The 20796-nt window shown below is 33.1% G+C and overlaps 1 protein-coding gene across 7 annotated transcripts in view; it reads right to left on the reverse strand.

Moving 5' to 3' along the window:
* Nucleotides 1-20796, reverse strand: part of LOC124360348 (polycystic kidney disease and receptor for egg jelly-related protein-like) — a 202855-nt gene that overhangs the window by 157676 nt on the left and 24383 nt on the right. For 6 of the 7 annotated variants that reach the window (XR_006922237.1, XR_006922234.1, XR_006922235.1 and 3 more), the window contains exons 3-4: nucleotides 15213-15441; nucleotides 13475-13632 (exon numbers count right to left, since the gene is read on the reverse strand). Coding sequence is in view for 4 of the 7 variants with exons in the window: in XM_046813902.1 (XP_046669858.1) it covers nucleotides 13475-13632; nucleotides 15213-15337 (283 nt within the window). In the remaining 3 variants the exon portion in view is untranslated. Of the gene's footprint in view, nucleotides 1-13470; nucleotides 13633-15212; nucleotides 15442-20796 lie in introns of those variants that run through there. The other variant, XM_046813900.1, reaches the window with a different exon arrangement.

Genomic DNA, 20796 nt, shown 5'->3' on the forward strand with positions numbered 1-20796 from the left:
ACACACAAAATAGGCACATTTTAAAAACATAGAATATCAAATTTTAGCGTGAAAAGATTGTAAATTTTTAATTTAGTAAAAAGTTTCAATTCATTAAGTATTAAAAAGTTATAATACATATATTTTATATTTACAGAATATAGTTTGGATTGTTAAAAATGAACAAATAAATAAAATGGTAACATTAACAAAATAAATGTTAAAGTATGGCAAAAACATGTATATAAGACTATATTAGTACATTTAGAAAGTAGTAAAAAGCATAAAAAAGACATTGGTATTAAAAATAATAAAAGACATGATTTAGTGACTGAAAGATCTAAAACTTAGACCTAATCCCTAAACTTAAACGACTAAGTAATAGAACTGTACACTCAATTACTAGGCAGTTTTTAGTAATACCTCCACCGAATACTTAATAATTCAAAGTAAATACTCACTTTACAGAACACTGATTAAAGTTTCTTACATAACAAACTAATATCGCAACATAAACACAATGACACAATAATAATTGCAAACAATTGATTTAAAGATTCATATTACATTCCAAATGTACTGATACAGTCCAATTCGTATGCACATTTTCGTCGTGTTTTATTATTTAGTAAATATAAAGTGTGTGAATTAAATTATGAAATGCCTGAATTATATTCCAAATGGAATGAGATACAATTAACAACCTTCATTATACTTCCTAAAATTGTTTTGTGGATTTATTGAAAGAAAAAAATCTCCCTCCTTTTTTTTAAAAAAGGATAGAGGGGGATAACTTAACATTTTCAAATTACAACCCGTTTCTTGTAACATGCAATTTTAAATGAACACAATGTCGTGAAGACAACGTCTCTACGATGTATTTAGAAATAGTTATGGACAAATAACCCCTTACATAGTAAATCGAAAAAGACACCTATTCCCAAAACTATGCACAAAATTAGATACTAATTAAAAGGATAAGCTGGATTCCTCAAAGTCTTACTGAAAGATATCTCGCATGCCTAATAAAGACATGCGCAAGACATTGGCATTGTCTCTACAGGTTATTATTTACTTTCTTTTGCGTTACTTTCCCATACATATTACTAAAATAATAAGATTATACATTGATATCTCCATAAGTTTAGAATACATCCAGGTCCAGGCGTATCAGGACTTAATCTACACCCCGTATAAAATATATCTTTATATATATATATATATATATATATATATATATATATATATATATATATATATATTTCTTGTGTGCGTGTGTATGGGGCTGGCTGAACTCCTCCTAAACGGGTGGACCGATTTTAATGAAACTTTGTGTGTGTCTTCAGGTGGATCCGAGAATGGTTTAGATTCACAATTCGGTCCAATTTAAATAGTTTATTTAATAAATTTTTTAATAATAAATTGTTGTTGATGTTGGAGTGTTTTACATTGACTGCGCTACGACACGTAATACAATGTGAACTGTTACTTAACAGCTGTTAATACTTTCAGCTGAAGTTCATCAAAGAGGTAGAAATATTTGTTTACATTTAAAATTTAAACAATTGTTATTGTAAAGTACTTGATCAGTAGTGTAATGCAGATTGCAAATATGAAGTTTCACCAATTGTTCTATGTAAACATTATAATATTACAACACAGCCATAATGTTTTTCTATTTTAATTCCAGGTTGTCCCGACATTTTGTGCTACTATCAAATTTGGGTGTTGTTTTGTAACATCGTGTAATTATTGTGCTAAGTGCTAATTGTAATAATACATTAATAGTGATTGAAGATGTTTGAAGTGCATAAAAAACTATAGTTATTTGTTGAAGTTATTGTACTCATGTTCCAAATTTATTGAAGTGAGTATATTGGTCGCATAACCTCAAATAACCTAAGAAGCATTCAAATCAAAAGGTTGTGTTTCTATGTGTGAATAACTATATTGTTAACAGTTTAGATAATCAAGTTTTAAACTAATTGGATTTCAAAAAATTTGTTGTAATTTACATTTTTAATCTGCATTCAAAATTGGTCACATAAGTTCAAATTAAGTAGCATACAAATCGCATGTGTGAATAACTATTGTTAATAGTATAGGAATTGGGTTTTAATTCTGTTGGCCAGTTCTGATACTATACTGTAATTTTAAATAACTATAATGAAATTCGGTTGTTTGGATAGGCTAATCAAAAATATCAATAATTCGATTGTGATGATGGCCGCTTATTATACTTCAATGTATATTGAATATTTTAACCTCCCTTTTAACCAATGTAACGAGTCGTACCAGATATATAATACATATGACACATAAAATACTTGTGGTTCAAGTAACATTGATTATTAATTTTAACTCACGTAAAAATTATCCATAAATTAAGATTTATTGGTTTTACTCGTATGAACATGTTAGTCATCTTGTACTAAGCTCTAAATATTTCACAAAAGACAGTAACATTATTAAATATAAAGTATTTTTGAGCAGAAAAAAGACTGCTGACAGTGATGTGTAAGCAACATTTGATTCTCTGTAGCACTATTAATACGTGTTTTTATTTATATTAGTTATGGATATAATATGATTTTCAATAAAAAGTGTGTTAATTGCAGAATATTATTACCTTACCAAAACCGAACAGTAAAATATAGTTTTATTGTTTTGAACTTTTCGGATGTGTTACCAATGTGGAGGCAGCGGTGGGATAGAACAACTTTGTGACAGTCTTACCGTAATAGGCATTTAATTTCCTGACGCCGAAATTCCAGTGAGCAAGAGAACAATTAAATTAATAAAACAATGTACAGCAACTGTATTTGAAGTTAGATTTATCGAAAATGTTAAGGAAAGTGTGCAAAAGGATAGGATTGAATGGGATGAAGAAATCTACACGTGATGATGCCAAACCGAGAAAGGAAGTCATGGGACACCATATGTTGTCATCTTCGCGTTCCCCTACACGTCACCAGTCTGGTTGGCGAAGCAACCGGTATTGTGACATGCTTTAAACTGGGAGCGGAGTGAAGCAGATGTCAATCTTCAACTGTGTTGCCTCTGGCAACCAAAGTAAACTTTTTACGATGATGATTATTGAGCCTTTGTTATCATTCAGAAATTAAATTAAATAGCAAGGAGAAACATTAGCTATAACTTTTTAAAGGATAAACGTAGAATAGCTTGTAATAATTAAGTCATAGAATTAAGAGAGCATAGAGATGTTGAGGTGAAATAGATACGTTAATGTGAGATGGAGTATTGAGTACATTAAGTATGTTATTTCGAATTTATATTTATTACATTCATCCCAAGAAAAATAAGATATAAAATGTAAAATGTTAGACTTGTAGGAAAATAAGACACGTAACTCAGAGAGGCAGCACATAAATGTTATTATTGTAGAAGAAATGGACACAGAGGATCAGAATGTGTATGAAAGGCAAACTTCACTAGTCCTGACTGCACCTTCTGCAAGTATCAAGGTCATCTAATTGATCGATGAAGGAACAGTGAAAGAGGTCAGACCTCAGGGAACGGTTATGCCATAAGAAACACAGAACCCTTAAAAGTACAGGGGAACAACCGGGTACGCCGCTGGTAATCTTTTAACGATGTAAATCTGAATCTACACAAGGTAGCCTTGTACAGGCGAAAAAAAATCTTAATTTCCATACATAATTGAACACGAAAACAAGTTAGTACTAGTTGAAGGAACTTTTGGGAGAGTGAATGCGTAATAATTGATAATTTGACACAAATGTCTATGATAGAAAGAAGGGCTATCCAGGCACACCTTGAGCTAGTTACCAAGCAGACCGTAACATTTTAAGTAGATTCCGATCTTTCTATGAATACGTATGTGAAGCATGAAAATCAAAAACTTTCAAAAATAACAAGTTAGGAACAAAGTTGCCTTTACAGAAACAGCATGTTTTAAAGTTAATGGAATTTATTTAGCCAGAAGTCTATCCAAAGTAATAACTTATTGTACGAAATTAATTAATACAAGTCCGGAAGATTTATTTCTGCATAAGAAAAATTTGCTCTATAAGAAGAAAAACCCATTAAACCATAAAGGCCATAGCAGAACCAAAAATTTTTAGCACAATTTACAGTATGGAACACGTTCAGTAAGTAATTTCTATACAGCATTAAAAATGAATTGAAAGATTTTTCAAATTAAAATGTATCCAGACAACCAAGAATAAAGAATTTTTCAAAACTTCAACAAGACATTAAGAGTACATCACTCTGTAAGGTCTGAAGAGAAAATCTTGTTCCTCATACGTAGTTGACATATTAAGAGTCGTGCAATAGAACAACGTGCACAGAATTTATTTTATGTGCTAGAGAAAAATGAACAAGTAAATTGCAGTGTACAGCTTATGAAATGTTTAATCACAAATCATGGACTAGATCCATGTTCAAAAAAGATCGAATCTATAAAGAAGCTTTCTCAAAAGAATGAAAAAGAATTGTTTAGATGATTAATGAGATTTTGCAGTTACAGACGAATAAATGTTCCAAATAAACGGAGATAGCCTAACCTATGAATAAATGAACCAAACAGAACTTGTAATTTCTTTGGACAATATAATGTGAAGCCGATTAAAGAAAAAAGAAAACCTAACCCCTGAAATCCGTTTTATCTACACAGACTTTTCGTTACATTTAAGTTGTAGGGGAGAATATATGTCACAATGTGTAGCAACTAGTGCAGTTCAATGCCAGGAAATATACTGTGTAGAGAACATTCTATACTAAACTCATTTATAAATTTGAACTGCATAGAGCAGATTTATTATAGTATAACCAAAAGATAACTATTAGCTGCAATTTGGTTAGCTTTTGATGTTAATATTTATGGAATATCGTTTTATTTTCAAAGAAACTACAGTATAATCAAATTTCTAATAGCAATAAAGAATTGTTCAATCAGAATAACAATTGGGGCTTTAAAATTAGCTGAATATGATTACAAAATTTACTTCTTTGTTTGAAGGTTATTTGTGACGATGGAAGGATTGTGAAGGAAACATGATTTTTCCTTCACAAAATTTACCACAAACCAGGTGTGCAGAACAGAAATGCTAATTGTGTATGTACAGTGGTATAGAAAAAAGAGTGTGAAAAATTATCATTATTAAATCTAGTCGCATTTAAAGAAGCTCGAAAAAAAGTGAACCAATATCAAATGCTATTTTATAACTAGTGCCTAATTAGTAGTGCACTTTAAGGACCAGGATGAAAAATTCATTATAGTACCAAAAGAAATTTTGGAGAAAGTAATACGACTGAATCATAAACAATACCATGTTAAGACTTCAAGACAAATTCTACTGGCTAAAATTAAGAATAGATGTAACGAAACCAACTATGGAAGGTAAAATAAAACCATTAAGAAAGTTCCATGATGTGAGGAATAGATTAGCCTGTGGCTTAGTCACCTTACCTTTGTGTAGATAGAATACAAAATACATATTGTATAATATCGATCATTTCATAACATTCGGAATACTCAGAGTATTGCCAGACCAACCGGCTGAAACCACAGCTCGAGAATGTGTTCATAACAGCAATTGAGTACCAAGAGAATTAATATTACATACCAAGGAAAACTTGAGCATTTATGAAATTTATTGAAAACAAATAAATTACGAAAACCACCATGCCATCCTTTAAGTAACGGGCAGGCGGTGATATTGCACCGAATCATGCCTCAAATACTGAGCCACTTAATAAAAACAGTCAGAACAGGATGAACTATTATCTATGATAAACAAATCATACAGTAGCCAACAGTCTACAGGATACATTACTTTTAAGATTGATTACGGGAAAAAATTTAAAATAAATGCCTTTAGAAACCGATATGACGATAACTGACGGCACATATGTCTACTTAGATTACGTTGAACATTGCCACCCAGGTTAAAAAAAACTAGGATCGTCGTGACAATATGAGGAATTTTCCTCCTTTGAAGCAAATCCTCATAAGAATATTAGTATAGAGCTGCAGACGGCTCGTCCTACATTTGTCGGGGTAGTTTCAGTGTGCAACTGCCTAATCTGTCCTGGGTGATCCTCCAAGCGCTCGGACATCTCTCGTTCTCTGCTCCGTACCAAGATGGTAGAGATATTGCAATCGATTAAGTGTGCAGGGTCTAATATCAATTTCTTACGGCTGTCCGTTGAACCTTGCCTATGCAACCACAGGTGGACCAACTACCAGAAGCAACAGAACCAACAGCTCACTCACAACTCCTAACTATACTCTTACACGCGTAGCAAGGGGAAGGGAAATAGAGTGGGTCTACTTTACTATCCGCAACTAGCATAGATTTATAACCCTATAGGTGGCAGTAGGTTGAAATAAACAGTAAAAACGTGATAATATTACATCAATAATTTACAGTCGAAGTATATATACAGTATGTGTGTGTGTGTGTGTGTGTGTGTGTGTGTGTGTGTGTGTGTGTGTGTGTGTGTGTGTGTGTGTGTGTGTGTGTGTGTGTGTGTCACAAAGTAATGATGTTGGTATGTAGCAAATTTTAATAGCGGAGTGTCTCACAGGGCGTTAGCTCAACCTACGTTACACGTCAGTACACGAATGATGGCCTAATAAATTTATATATAACGTTAGCGTCTTTTATGATTTATTAAGATTTTATTTTGTTGACAACTTCTTATATCAGAAAGATAGATGCATGTCATCGCTGAATTCATTGTACACGCGCCGTGCCGTGATTTCGGCCACCCGGTACCACCGCAACCGCTATGTCCCTACATTTTAACTTAGAACATTATTTTGATCCATCTCGTAGAGTTTAGCTAGCGTTTGCAATATAAGCGCAAAAATTTGTTTATTTACGACTTGAAATTATCAGTGGTTCCTTATGTATAAAGCATGTTATTATACATATTGGACCGGCAAACGTTGTTTTGCCACATAAATGTTTTTTAAAAATTAATTATGTAAAATAAAATGAATACATCATTATAAGTATGTGAAGATGTAGTGTATGAGTAGTAGAAGCATGGAGCGCTGTAAACGATGACAGAAAATAAACATAACAAAACACGAAAAATTTGTTTTTTTTATTCATCAAAACTTATTCTGTATAGTTACTGATATCGCTAAAAGTATACGATGATATTATTGTAAATAGCGGTCGCCCGCAGCTCCGCCCGCGTGGATGTCGGTTACAGCTGCAATAAGCTTACCCTGGAAAGACACGGTCAGCAAAATGATTCCCAGGTCAATTCACAGACACCGACACTAACATCGACGACGCAGTCATTATCCGCAGCCTGCACAGACTGTCTGTTGTTAATGATGAAAATATTTAATTGTAATTAATACTAAGTTTTCACTTTTGCGGCAGCCTCGAAGTGCAACCCGTTGTTTTGGGATAGATAACTAAATCGATTATTGTAGAGCTTCTCTATAAACAACATTTGGCGTTAAATTATTTTCAGGTAACAAAATGTACTGATGGTCGGGAGCCCCGACCCGTGATAGGGCAACGTAAATTTGTACATGCGTAAAAAATTCTTTTCGTAAATCAATTCCAACTAATTTAAATGTTTGGCCCTGGGATTTGTTTATCGTTAGTGCGAAAGACATTTTTACTGGAAATTGGAGCCTTTTAAAGGGTATAGGCAAATCAGTAGGGATCATGGGTATTCTTGGTATATGAGCTAATTCAACAGCTGCAGGGCCGGTGATAATCTTCGCTACTATTAAATTATCTTTTAGCTCCTTTCTAAGAACTCTCGTGCCGTTACGCTTGTTAGGGGGCGCTTAAATTTCTGAGAAGCAAACTTTTAAAGACAGTTCATGAAGTGGTAGCCCAGCGGGGTTCAGAGAATTAAAAAAATTTAGTGACGGTGTCTATGGATTTATAGCACTTAACTTCACCCGGTACTTTCTGCATTATTAAATTGTTTATTTCGTTGAATGTTTCATTCCTGGGAGAAAATATTGCTCTACAACACAGCCAACGAAAATCATTTTGATGTAAGTTTTCGATGCCAGGTTATATAGCATCTATCAGACTATCTAAATTATGGAATATTTGGTCTAGAGACTCATCAAAAGTAACCGCATAATCGGTGCCCAAATTTAAGGATGGAAAAATCCCCTCTCTAAATTTTATCAGCTTTTGTGGAAAATTGCGTATTTCCATGTAGGTGAGCTCTCATATTGGTGCGCAAATTCAAATGTTGAACAGATGTCCAAAGGTGAGACGCGAACATGCCTTCACAATATCTGTTCGCGTACCTCTGTTGACGACTGGAAGCGTTTGTCGGAAATCTCCAGCAAATACAAAAGTGATACCACCCATGACATTAGCAGAGCTTCGGATGTCTTTTAAAGTACGGTCCACGGCCTCCACATGAGCTCTATGACTCATGGTGCATTCATCCCATATTACCAACGACGCGTCTTGCAGCAACTTTCCAAGAGTCTCATTTTTTCCGAATAGAACACGTACACCGTTGATATAAAGATATGGATAGTGGGAGTTTTAAACGTAGAGTGAGCAGTTTTTCCTTCGTTCAAGAGAGTTGCAGCAATGCCTGACAAAGCAACTGCAATCGCTATCTTCCCTGATTTTAAACGTAGAGTGAGCAGTTTTTCCTTCGTTCAAGAGAGTTGCAGCAATGCCTGACAAAGCAACTGCAATCGCTATCTTCCCTGATTGCCGTATCTTAGCAAGTATCAAATTTGCGAGAAAAGTCTTTCCGGTGTCTCCAGGTGCGTCCAAAAACAAATCTCCCCATGTTATTCTTCACGCTGTGTACAATAGTCTCATAAACATGTCTTTGATCTAGTACTAATTTTGGCTCATTGTCACTAACAAACGCTGTTAGATCATTTCTACTATACTGTTGTACCATTGTGTCAATAGTATACTTCTGGGTACGAACGGGAGAAGGTAATCCAAAAAAACCACTTAAATTTTTGTCTTTTAGTTCTAGAAGTTTGTTTTCTATTTCAATTAATCCTTCATTATAAATTATTTCAATGAAGGGTAAAGTGTTATCTTGATTTTGTTGTCTGATACGATGTCTAATATCTTCACAGAACTGATCTTTGAGAGTATCCCATAACTTCAATGGTTCCGATGGTTGACAAAATAAAAGTATGATTAAGAACAACTCCCTAAGTTTTTTTGGACAATATGATAACGAAGCTTCGCTTAAAGTATTACCCCAGTGGTCATCGTTTTCAAGTAAACCTCGGTCACGGCAAGCTGCTTGATACGTCTCTTTGACAATACTGTTTACAGTTTTAAGGTATGCGAATGATGTCGGACCGCATACGTGGTGCAGTAGAATCCTAAGATAAAAACACTCTGATTGGGATGGATGGATCCTGTAGACTTTACCTAAAGCGGCATTATTTTTTTATTCCCGTATGTCCAACTACATCTTCTCCACGCCTCCTTCTAGTGAATTTATTATTTGCCCATGTATACAATTGCGGGCCTTCAAGATATAGAAGAGTTTTCGCGAATTCATCTTCATTACAGGGAGGAAAAAATGCCAGTAATGTGGTATTGCGTGGGTTTTGGACAACTTGATGAGCTGTACCTGGTGTAAAATACACCCCTTGACCGTTCTCTAGATTAACGGCCAAATGCACTACAGTAGGATACCGGTCGTGAATGGGAAATTCAAATAAGCGCCAAACAGCTTCAAATGTGCTTATGTACCTGCCATTTAAATAGTTTCGACCTCGTCGTGTGGGTTTCTAAGGCTAAAAGTTGCCTGATCTGAACCTTTATTTATATATTTACATATATTTAATGGCTTGGATAGAGTGGCAATACTCCACGTTTATATGAGCGTTAAAAGTCTTACATAGTAGCGGGGAGTATGGAACAATCCACCTATTATCTATCGTCACCATGTTGCCCCTGATTTGTAGCGTAGTGCTCCGACCGCCATTTCCTGTATTGCGCCTACGATAAACTGGATACCCATCCTCTCCGGTCTGGATATCGTTCATGAAACGGCGAGGGTATTTTTTGTGCAAACGTCGTTCTTCATGCATGGTGCAGCTAAATTATGTCCTCCGCAGGGTCCATGAACCATATTTTTAGTTATAATGTTGTGTAGTACGAGATTAATATTTTGATCGGGTAGCTCCGCAACTATGATACTGTCGATCTCATCTGGTTGTATTTTAGTTTCTAGCCAGAACAGCAAATGACAATGAGTTAAACCGCGCTTTTATCACTCCACACTTGCCATATAACATTTTACTTCACCGAATATCTGTTCTTTGAAAAATAATTTGATGAATTTCTTCATCTTTAAATTAAATACACGTGAAATTATGTCATGAAGGTCGAAAGACCGTTGTACTGGTAGCAGCTCCGCTTTAATTTCAGGCCGTTCGGAATTATTATGTAAAAGTGACAAATAAGTCAGGTCTACCGTAATTTCGGACGTACGTCATCACGTCCTACGTTTTCTCGTGCATGAAACGCGGAGAACCCGTAAATGACGATGGCAATATGACGTGTTAACCGATATTTGATGTAGTCATCAGCCCTCAGTCTTTGTTGATTCCAAAAAATATAATTTAATCTGTCCGATATCATTTTCGCCATTATGTCAACACAATATTGACTAAAAAGTCTCTGAAATAATGTAACGGTTTATAAAGGAGTTACTTCTAAACATTAATCTAAATGCATAAAATTGCATATACGAAACAGTTTTATTACCCTGCTGAGGGATAGTCAAATAATAACTGTCTTCTCCTGTCACAAACATTATAGGATACTATAGTAACTCATAGGACCGATGTAGCTCAGAAACTCTTTTGAGCTGTCCGTCTCTACCGTGTAAGACTATATCTCTGGGACCTTTGTCTTCATCGACTAATAGAACGGCTACCTCGTTTACAGTAGGAGCATTATATCTGCCTCTGTGTGCTGTCTGTGAAGTGCGATCTGAATGAATAATTAACTTTAAATTATCTTAGGAGTTAAGTTCTTAGGTTTGTTTAAAACTTCGTATATACACGTTATGACTATTCAAATCGGTCTGTAATTCGTAAATTAAATCCATTTTTAAGGTTGTTGCGATGCTTGATCGCAACGATGATAACTGTTCTGCATCCGAAATAAAATATATTTGCAAGAACTGTGGAGTTTGGCCAGATGGTGGTAAAAGGCTACCTATGAGATGATACACCTGTCCTTCAATTTTAAAAGTGGGCATAAAATTTCCTTCCCTGATTTATTTTGCACCAAACGAAGTCATTTGAAAAAGACTATTGTATTTGCGTATGTTTGTAAAAAAATGACCAGATAATGGATTAAAAGGTTTTTTATTGGTTGTGACGGCTCCTGAAGGTTAGGAAGACAAACTTTACCTCAAGCACGCACATACCATTAGGTTCGTCCGCCCATTTCTTGGCAGAGCAGTTAGAGCAGATCTTATTCATGAGTCCGATTTGGATGGTTTGTGCATAATCAACCTGCGGATAATATCTGAAAGCCTGTCTGTTGCTGTTAGGTAAAATTCGATTGCGAACTCTATTTGTGGACAACTGCTTTCTCTCTGCCTGAGCTCCAAGTCGTTGCGAACGTTCGACACTCGACTCTCGTGCGCGTACCTGAGAGTTTATCTGATTTTGTTCAGCAAGGCGTTGTGAACGTTCAGGTGAAGATTCTCTCATACGACGTATTTTTGCAGACCGTGCTTGAGAACTATGTTTAGAAAGTTGAGACCTGGCTCTCTTAGGCATTTTCAAATGCTTAAGACATTGTTAGCGTGTAATGTTCAAGCTCTGAAAAGAACTGTTCTTTAGCCCTGATAAAAACTGTTGGTTAGTCCTGAAAAGAACTGTTGGATAACTCTGAAAATAACTATGGGTTAGCCCTGAAAAGAACGGTTGTTTAGCTTTGAGAAGAATTTTTGCGTAGGTGTAGTTTTAAGAACGAAATCTAAAAAAAAAAAACACACGAAAATTATTAGACTTCACGCACGACTTCACGCGTAGGGAGCCGACCCCGGTCCTTATTCATACGCACGCGCACCCACGCCTTGGTGACGCCCACTTCTCAGCGGGCCGTGCACCAGAAATCGTAATATTTTAATTTCGCCATAACTTCAAAACCAAACGTCCAATTTTAATCATTCAAAGACCAAATATTATCTAAATAAACTGCACTTAGTGATGAAGTAATTTATTTTGATAAGGATTAATAGCAGGAGTACAATAAACGCGTTTAAATGTAGTCCAAAAAATTTATGATTTTAAAATTAAAAAATGGTTGCTGTGCCTTACTCGACATAGATAGATATAGTGTGTCGCGGACTTTTTTGTAGATATTTATAAGATCTACAAATAATTAGAACATTTTATGGTTCTATCTATCATACTTTTGGTAGCGTAGGCAAAATAAGTAACTTTTCTGGTTGATTTTTTACACCTTGTGTCCGAAAAACCCAAATATCTTAGGCAACCCTATTTTTTTTCTAAATTAAAATATAGCCTATGTTACTCGGTGATAATGTAGCTTTCGAATGGTGAAAGAATGTTTAAAATCGGTCAAGTATTTTTTGAGCCTACTCATTACAAACAAACATACACACCAAGTTTTCCTCTTTATAATATTAGTGTAGATAAGAATTCACATTGAATCAACCCTACTTCAATATTATAACGAATGACGCTGTGCTTTGTATATATGGATCAATAGCACTAAATAATGTCATTACATTGTCTTATTAACATTAAAAATATTGTTCAAATCACCATACTATTATCATTGAAGGCATCATACATTAATAGAACTACATTTAAACACTGATCGTCTCAAGCTGTGATCCGTCTACTAAACAAGATCAATGATATATTAACAATTACATGTTATTTATACAATATATAAATCAAATCTCAGTAGATATGTTATACTATTAGCCTGTTTTACGTTTTATTATTTCATTTATTGTTTTCAAAATTTAAAGTTTATATTTATAAGTGGAAGTTTTTTTAATAATGATATTTTAAGCTCTACCTGTTATACTTGGGGTTTTTATGTCAATTTATTTATGTTAATATTATGTATATACTCATAAAGTTTAATACCTAATTGGTAAGTTCTCACTTGATAATTACGTTATTTATTGCAATAAACCTTATTTTTGTCATAGCTGAGATTTCACTTAGGTCATATCCTACGTATTCCATAGTTTTACAGTTTTAATCAGCCTACGTTTGACTACCCATTTATCCATGAACTTTAGTTAGAAGTTTCGAGTGACAAGAACTCTAAATATATCACTGTATATACTTAAAAATAACGATTCTGTATATAAGTATAATAGTTCTTATAGGTCTTACAAAAATACCTAACTGTTTTATTATTTAATAAAAAGTGCAAAAACACGATTGTTGTTGGATTTAGAACATCACAAAAGGAGCAATTTCATATACATTTAAATTCATATGATATTTACCTACTTTGCCATATCTTCCACGTACTCGTAGCACTCTGAGCACAATCCGGTTTGTAAACTGAAGTAGAGACATAACTTCCGTCCGAAATGTATCGTACACTGCTCTGGATCTCTATATTAGATGATCGATAGTATTTTATAGGATTATCTATGGAGGAACCACTGTAACACGCATATTTTAATAAAGTAGCAGTTAACATTTACTTATATACTGAGTGAAGCAAACCAATAGTTTGGTATGTGCACAATGATCATACCATATAGGTATTTTTAGAATACCACTTAAACATACCACAGGAAACAAAATAAAATTATTTTTAACATCTAAAAATGCTTTCAAATGGCCAAATCTTTGGGGTGCAAACTTTGAGAAATTACAAAATGCATAGGTCGCGTGATATGTCATTTTATTAGTCTCATACACTTTAAATGTTTACAGAGTGCACATAACCGTTTTAAAGGAACTTTTAACATGATATGTTTTTTTTTTTACTTCGATATGGTCGGACAACATATGTTTACCTAATTTATTACTGAGTGGACCTTTTAGCAGTCAAGTAATTGGGCATGGTAAATTTAAATACTCAGCCTCAAAGCTTAAATTTAAATACTAAAAGATTTAAAAAACCTTAATCTCAAAATGAGTCAAAACAATATATAATAAATTGCACATCTAGTTAGGGATGGGATACGAGATTGGACATGCATTTTTTTTGTCTAAAGAGAATTCTTTTTGTTTTTAAGCATTAGTATATCTATAAATGTTTATTATCATGATTTTTGTTATTTATTGTTTTACAATCCACTTATCAAAGAATATATTATAGATACATTTGTTTTTTATCTAGCCATCTGTCTATCAAACTTTAATGACTTTAACATGTTTTACTTATACCCAAATTTATACAATAATTATGATCCGTTACGTACATACGAGTACTTATCAGCGGGGCCCGAGTGAACGGGCTGTATAATAATACAATAGTGTATAAATACAGATAAGAATATATTATCATTATATACAAAAATATAAAATAATAATATTGATAGTATTATTGGTGGCGCAGTGGTGGGCTGCTTTTGATGTAAAATCTTTATACTTTATTAACAATAAGTACAGATTAAAATATTTAATACAAAATATTAATAGCATAAGAACTTATTAATATAGCTAGTTTCAGCTAAAAGGCTTAAAAAATTGAGAGACGAGACACGAATGCTCTATCATAGAAATATAATTAGACGATGGTACCATTTTCGATGTTTTAAAGGTCAAAAATACGCTTAATGATACGTAAAAAGAACCATAGGCATGGATATACATACACATACACCTCATTGCTAGTTTCTTTATCTACAACTGCTGGTGTAAACATTTGAACCATGCATTATGTAATAAAATAAAAAACGTAAATTTCATAGATTCTATAATATATCTATATATATATATATATATATATATATATATATATATATATATATATGTATGTGTGTGTGTGTGTGTGTGTGTGTGTGTGTGTGTGTGTGTGTGTGTGTGTGTGTGTGTGTGTGTGTGTGTGTGTGTGTGTGTGTGTGTGTGTGTGTGTGTGTGTGTGTGTGTGTGTGTGTGTGTGTGTGTGTGTGTGTGTGTGTGTGTGTGTGTGTGTGTGTGTGTAAATTAGCTTGAATTATGAAACTGGCGAGTTAGATAGGTATAATGTTTTACATAAAATAATAAATACTAGTGATATAAATATACTTACCAATGTATCAGTTTTATTACGGGTACGCATTTTAACTGAGACGATTTGTAGGATACAAAATGTGTGAACTCCTTTGTGATGCTGCATTCAGTCCTTTTCCCTGATGCAACCTTAAATTTAGCCATGTATCCAAGGACAACATTCTTGAGTATCAAAACACCGTTATCAACTCCAGGAACGTACGGCTTGAAAGGAAATCTTATTTCTGCATTATAGAAGTGGTAATGATCTGTGGATTAAAAAGTTTTAACCAAAATTATTTTAACAAAAACATTTTGTATGTTGTTGAGGCCATACTTATGTATAGTATTGGTCTGGGAGTATACAATACCTGTAAGTAAACAATTTGATTTTGTTTCACCGTATCCTAAATAATTTGAAAGTATTGTAGATATTAATCTATTAAATTTATAAGAAAATATATAGGGAAAGACCTCAAATAATAGTGTGTCGATTTGCTGGATACAAAATATAGGGCGATACAGATGCAATAGGGCGTACTCACCTCAGAGGCGCGCGCCCGCGTGTGTGCGCGCGAGTGTGTTACGCTCAGCAATGAAATTGAGTAAGGGAATTGCGTAGCGAGTTACGGCCGTTACAACTGAATTAAAATATTGGTAGGCGTTGTTTAACGTAACGTACTACTAAACAAAAGTTACTCGCAACGAGTTCCATGAAACTCCCTGTTACTTTGGAGACAGTGTGATAACGAACATTGAATTCAGTCCTTTCGTTGCCGGCAACTGTAAGCTAGAGCCAAAAACATTCAAAAGCAAAACCCATCAGCTGTTATCTGAGCAACGGGACTATAACTAACAACAGAGTTGTAGTGTGAGAATTATTATTTCATTAACGAATATCTATCATTCTATAACTGTTTATAACTTTTATAAAGCCTGAGAGGAAATTATATTTAATAGACAACGTAAATTGTGTAGTTTACTTTTGTCTATAGTTACGAAATATTCTCAAATATAATCATAACATCTATTAAATATTTAGGTATACACTAAAAAGCAACTATATCTTCTGAAGCATTAAAATATGTTAATTCTTTTTGTTTACAATGACGACAATTTTCATATCTAACTTGTACTTTTTATATGCAACTTGTTCAAGAAATTTACTAAATACTTTATAATTTTGAGTAAGGAATCCATCTACTGTAGATGAAATGGTTTTTTACACCCACTCGAACAAACAATTAATAATCTAATGGTTTGATCGCTTTTTTCTTTAAATATCTGTAGTTTAATTTGATCTTATTCTCTGAAAAATACTATATTAAAGTAGACATTTTCATATGAGCAGGATTTAAATTATTCAAGTTAGGTTTAGAAATTGTAGATACGTTTTAAACAGCCTCATTTCTTTAGAAGAACTTGAATTATTTTAGCGTTTGAGCGGATTATTCTGATAGGTTTGTAATGAATACTCTCGATAATGTAGTTATTTGTTTTTGAATGATAATAAAACATATCATAAATATTATTAAGTTAAAAATGGAAATTATACTTAAGATAAAGTTAAAGATTTAATTGAAAATTACTTGAAGATTTTTAAGCAATCCAATAAAACTTTAAAATATAATTTTTAAAATGTTAATCCAATTAAAAAGCCCAACCATAATTAGGTTTTAATTAATTATGTATTGGTATATTTGAAAGAAGAATTTTAAAACAAAATAAAACACATCTATGAAATCTAAAAATAATTATATGAAATGTGCCTACAAAATATCCGGATGAGTACTGCTTGAATTATAGAACGAACGCAATAAGCCTAATATCTTTTGGCTGGTCACGTGAATGCCCCTCCCACCACTCTAGTTTCATTTGGCTTCCATTCTTATTCCGCACATAGCGCCAGTTATAAGCAACTAACCGTTTGTCTCTGCGTTGGAGAAAGGTCGCGTATGAAGAAATAAAAATATTTGAACACCAACTGCTCTGTGTAAATGATTTTTTATCCATGTAGGTTATTTTACAATTTTTTTATTGCAACAACAAGGCATAATCAACAAAACCGTCGGAAATATATTGTATTCGAACAAGAAGAGGTAATGATGGTGGAAAGCCTATTACTAAAAAAGTGACTAGTGGTAAAAAATCATTAGCAATTTCGCTTAATATCTAAAGCTCTTAACTATAAACACAGATATACATGAGTACCTAAAGTACTCCTAATAATGTTTCTATATAACATGGAGCCTAATCCTTTATTAAATTATAAGTGTGTTAACGTTAAGTTAATATCTTTGACTTAGGATACACTTACACTTGCCTAACATAGTTAGGCTGTAACTGGAACCGTTAGAACTATTCATGACCAGATATAAAGAAATTTTGAAAAGAAATTTAATTTTTTGGGGTACTTATAAAAAACAGTTTCATTCTCACACCTGAGGTTCCCAATATCTTGCTTTTTTAACTTAAATCTAAATTGGTGTAGGAGATAGGTCAGGAATGTTTAGGCTTAATTATAATAAAAACAATTAATATGCAAATCGTGATCCTGTTATTCAACAAGAAACTGCTTGTGAAGCCACGGGTAACTGCTGTTTGTGTATAATAGTGATATAAAGTGTAGCGTGCTAAATATATGGCTAATGTAAAAAACTTTAGTAACATTATTGATTTTATTTTATATACTATCTAACTTTCTTAAAATCATGAGAATTTTTAATGCCATATTTAGATCTCAGAACGTTTAAAGTAACATTTTGTCGCACAGCTTGCATGTAACATTTTGATCATAAAAGATCTTGACCTTTAGGTTCCCGTGGTTACAAACTTCTGGTAGGAAACCTTAAATTAACATAAAATGATTACCAATAAAAATATATATATATAAATTCACACCGAAGTTTTCATCAGTTTGGTGTGAATGACAAACTTCGTTGGTTGTCCTCTGTATAGGCTTGTTCAGTGCTTAGTGTAATATTTTATGAATTTTATTGTAGGTATGATATATAATTTCACAATATAAAATGTATTTATATTTCTTTTCTTAGTGTCGATTTGATACGTTTCTAACTTAATTGTAGTTTGTGTGTTATGGCGTCAAGTGCTGCAGGAAATTTACAAAAATTGGCGACCGAGAAGCAGTGTTGAAAGTTTTAAAATACTTTGAAATATCTTTTCTGAAATAGAATGTGTTGTTTTGGGTGAAACAACTAGTGAATCAATGAGTGTGACTCAATCAGATTATAAATTTCGGAAATAAAAACCATTAGGAATATCGTTAGAAATGGAGTCATGTATGAAAAATGGTTTGTGGAACAATTACTCATAAACATTTTCCTAGTACTGCTGTTTTTATAGAAAACGCGGCGTACCATAGCGGTAAAGTAAAAAATAAAACTCAAACAAAAACAGACGTTATCAACATTTGGATAGCAGGTCAACTGTAGATTTTTCACCGGACAGCTTTTAGAAATAATCGCTTACAGATGTGCAAAATATTAAGCACTTGTATTCAATGAAAGTTATCTATAAAATGTAAAAGACCATCAACTCGAAGTTCTGACACGCTGCCTTATCTCTGTGAGTTAAATCCCAATTAGTTAGTCTGGAGCAAAGTTAAAATACTTGTTTCCAAAAATGACATATAACCTTAAGCGAATAAAGTCATCAATAGACAACACTTTTGAGACAGGCAGACAGGAGCAGTAGAAGAATTAATGAAAACATGTAGAACAAGTTGAAGAAGACATGTAGGAAATAGATAGATTAACAAGATTATGTCGAACCATTGATTATTCAATTATCTTGATCGTCAGGCGTAAACAGGAGTTAGGCTTATACTGTACTCCACTGAACTGGTTTCTTACTAGGGGAGCAGAAAATTAAATAACTGTATTATAGTTAATTTAGGATTTAACAGGAGCGAACAAAGAACAAACAATACGTACATATTGTGAATACGTACTTATTTCTATTTATTGTGGGTAAGCTAGGTATTTTCATGCAGCGAAGTTAGCTTAACTATTGCGTTAAGCCTATAAAATGGTTGATAGTACTGATATTATTATTTTATCCTGAGAACTAATAAGAAGTAACAAGATACTAACTTCGTATATTCAAAAAATCTTATTATTACCTTTTAACTTAGATAAGCAACTTTTCATTGAGAGAATTTGGCTTACCCATTGAGTTAGTGCTACAAAGTTGTTACTTTTGCTGCACTAACGAATTTTTCGTGAGATCTAACAGAAATTAACGAAGAAATAACGAAGTATAAGTAAAATTGTGGGTAAGCTATTAACACAATAACACTGGTTCAACTGGTCTGGTGGTTGGTATTTTCAATAACAACTTTACAGACCTGCCGCAATGCTGAAATAAAAAATAATGGTAATCACCAAATACTATTAACAGATTAAGCAGGGACTTGGTCAGGCGAGCTGGCAGGGATTATATTGATTGATCTTGGAGAACGCGAGTATGATCGGTAGGCTTCTGGAAGAATCAACGGCGAAAAGAACAAATCGGATGTGCGTGCGATAGTGTTCGTTAGCGGGATAATTTTACTTTAGGCGAAATAGCGTCATGTGTTAGTTTCAAGGGGGTGATCGGTAGCCTTCTGAAAGATTCAACGGTAAAAAGAACAAATCGGGTGTGCTTGCGATAGTGTTCGTTAGCGGGATAATTTTGCTTTATGCGAAATAGCGTCATGTGTTAGTTTGAAGTAAAAATAAGATGTAAATTAAAAAATGTTGTCTTTAGTTTTTGGAAAGTAACATTAGATACTATGATGGTTTTATTAATCGTCTTAATATGTTTCCTCTCATTTTACAACGTACATATACCTATAGTTATTAATTAAATTATCTTGTGTAAAGGTCAAATTATTAGTTTGCTATTTAAATACTTATATATTAATTTCGTATAATTTATGTCAATGTTCTAAATTTGGAAAAGTTACTCAATAATTTTATTTACGTAAAATGTATTTAAATTTTTAGGTGTTTTAAAAGAAAGGTTTTACACGCTTAGTTAGTGAATGAAAAAATTTGGAATAAAATAATTTTGGATGCAATGTTTAACTATAACATTTGTTATTAAAATCAATGAATTATAACTTGTAGTATAGAATCCAGTATACATATATCTCGTAACTCGTGTTTAGTATCAAACTATTATTTGCTAAATTTGTATCGCTAATCTCTGTTAATATTGAAAATTAATGCAAAATAATTGGATTTTGTTGTACATAAAATTTGTGCAGATTTATTTCAGTGTGTTGTATTATCAATGGAACCTATCAATTCAATACTCTCACAATAGCTCTATATTGAATTATATTTTAATTCTCAGCCAAGCCTTACTTGTTGAACCTTTAATTGCAACTTAAATTTCTACCTAAAAGAACAGTTTGAAATGTGTGATTAGAACTTAACCTAAGAATTAACTTAGTTGAAACGGCTGTTTACTCAACTTAGCGCACGCTCAAATCTTCAACAGTGTTGCCAACATTACAATGTAAGATTGACCTAACTTAGTTCGATTAGGCAACGATAGAGTGTGCCAGCCATCAGACTTTAAACGCCATCTGTAGTTGACCACTTATAACTGAACTTGGT

The sequence above is a fragment of the Homalodisca vitripennis genome, chromosome 4 (genome assembly GCF_021130785.1).
Source record: "Homalodisca vitripennis isolate AUS2020 chromosome 4, UT_GWSS_2.1, whole genome shotgun sequence".
In the NCBI taxonomy this organism is placed as follows: Eukaryota; Metazoa; Arthropoda; class Insecta; order Hemiptera; family Cicadellidae; genus Homalodisca; species Homalodisca vitripennis.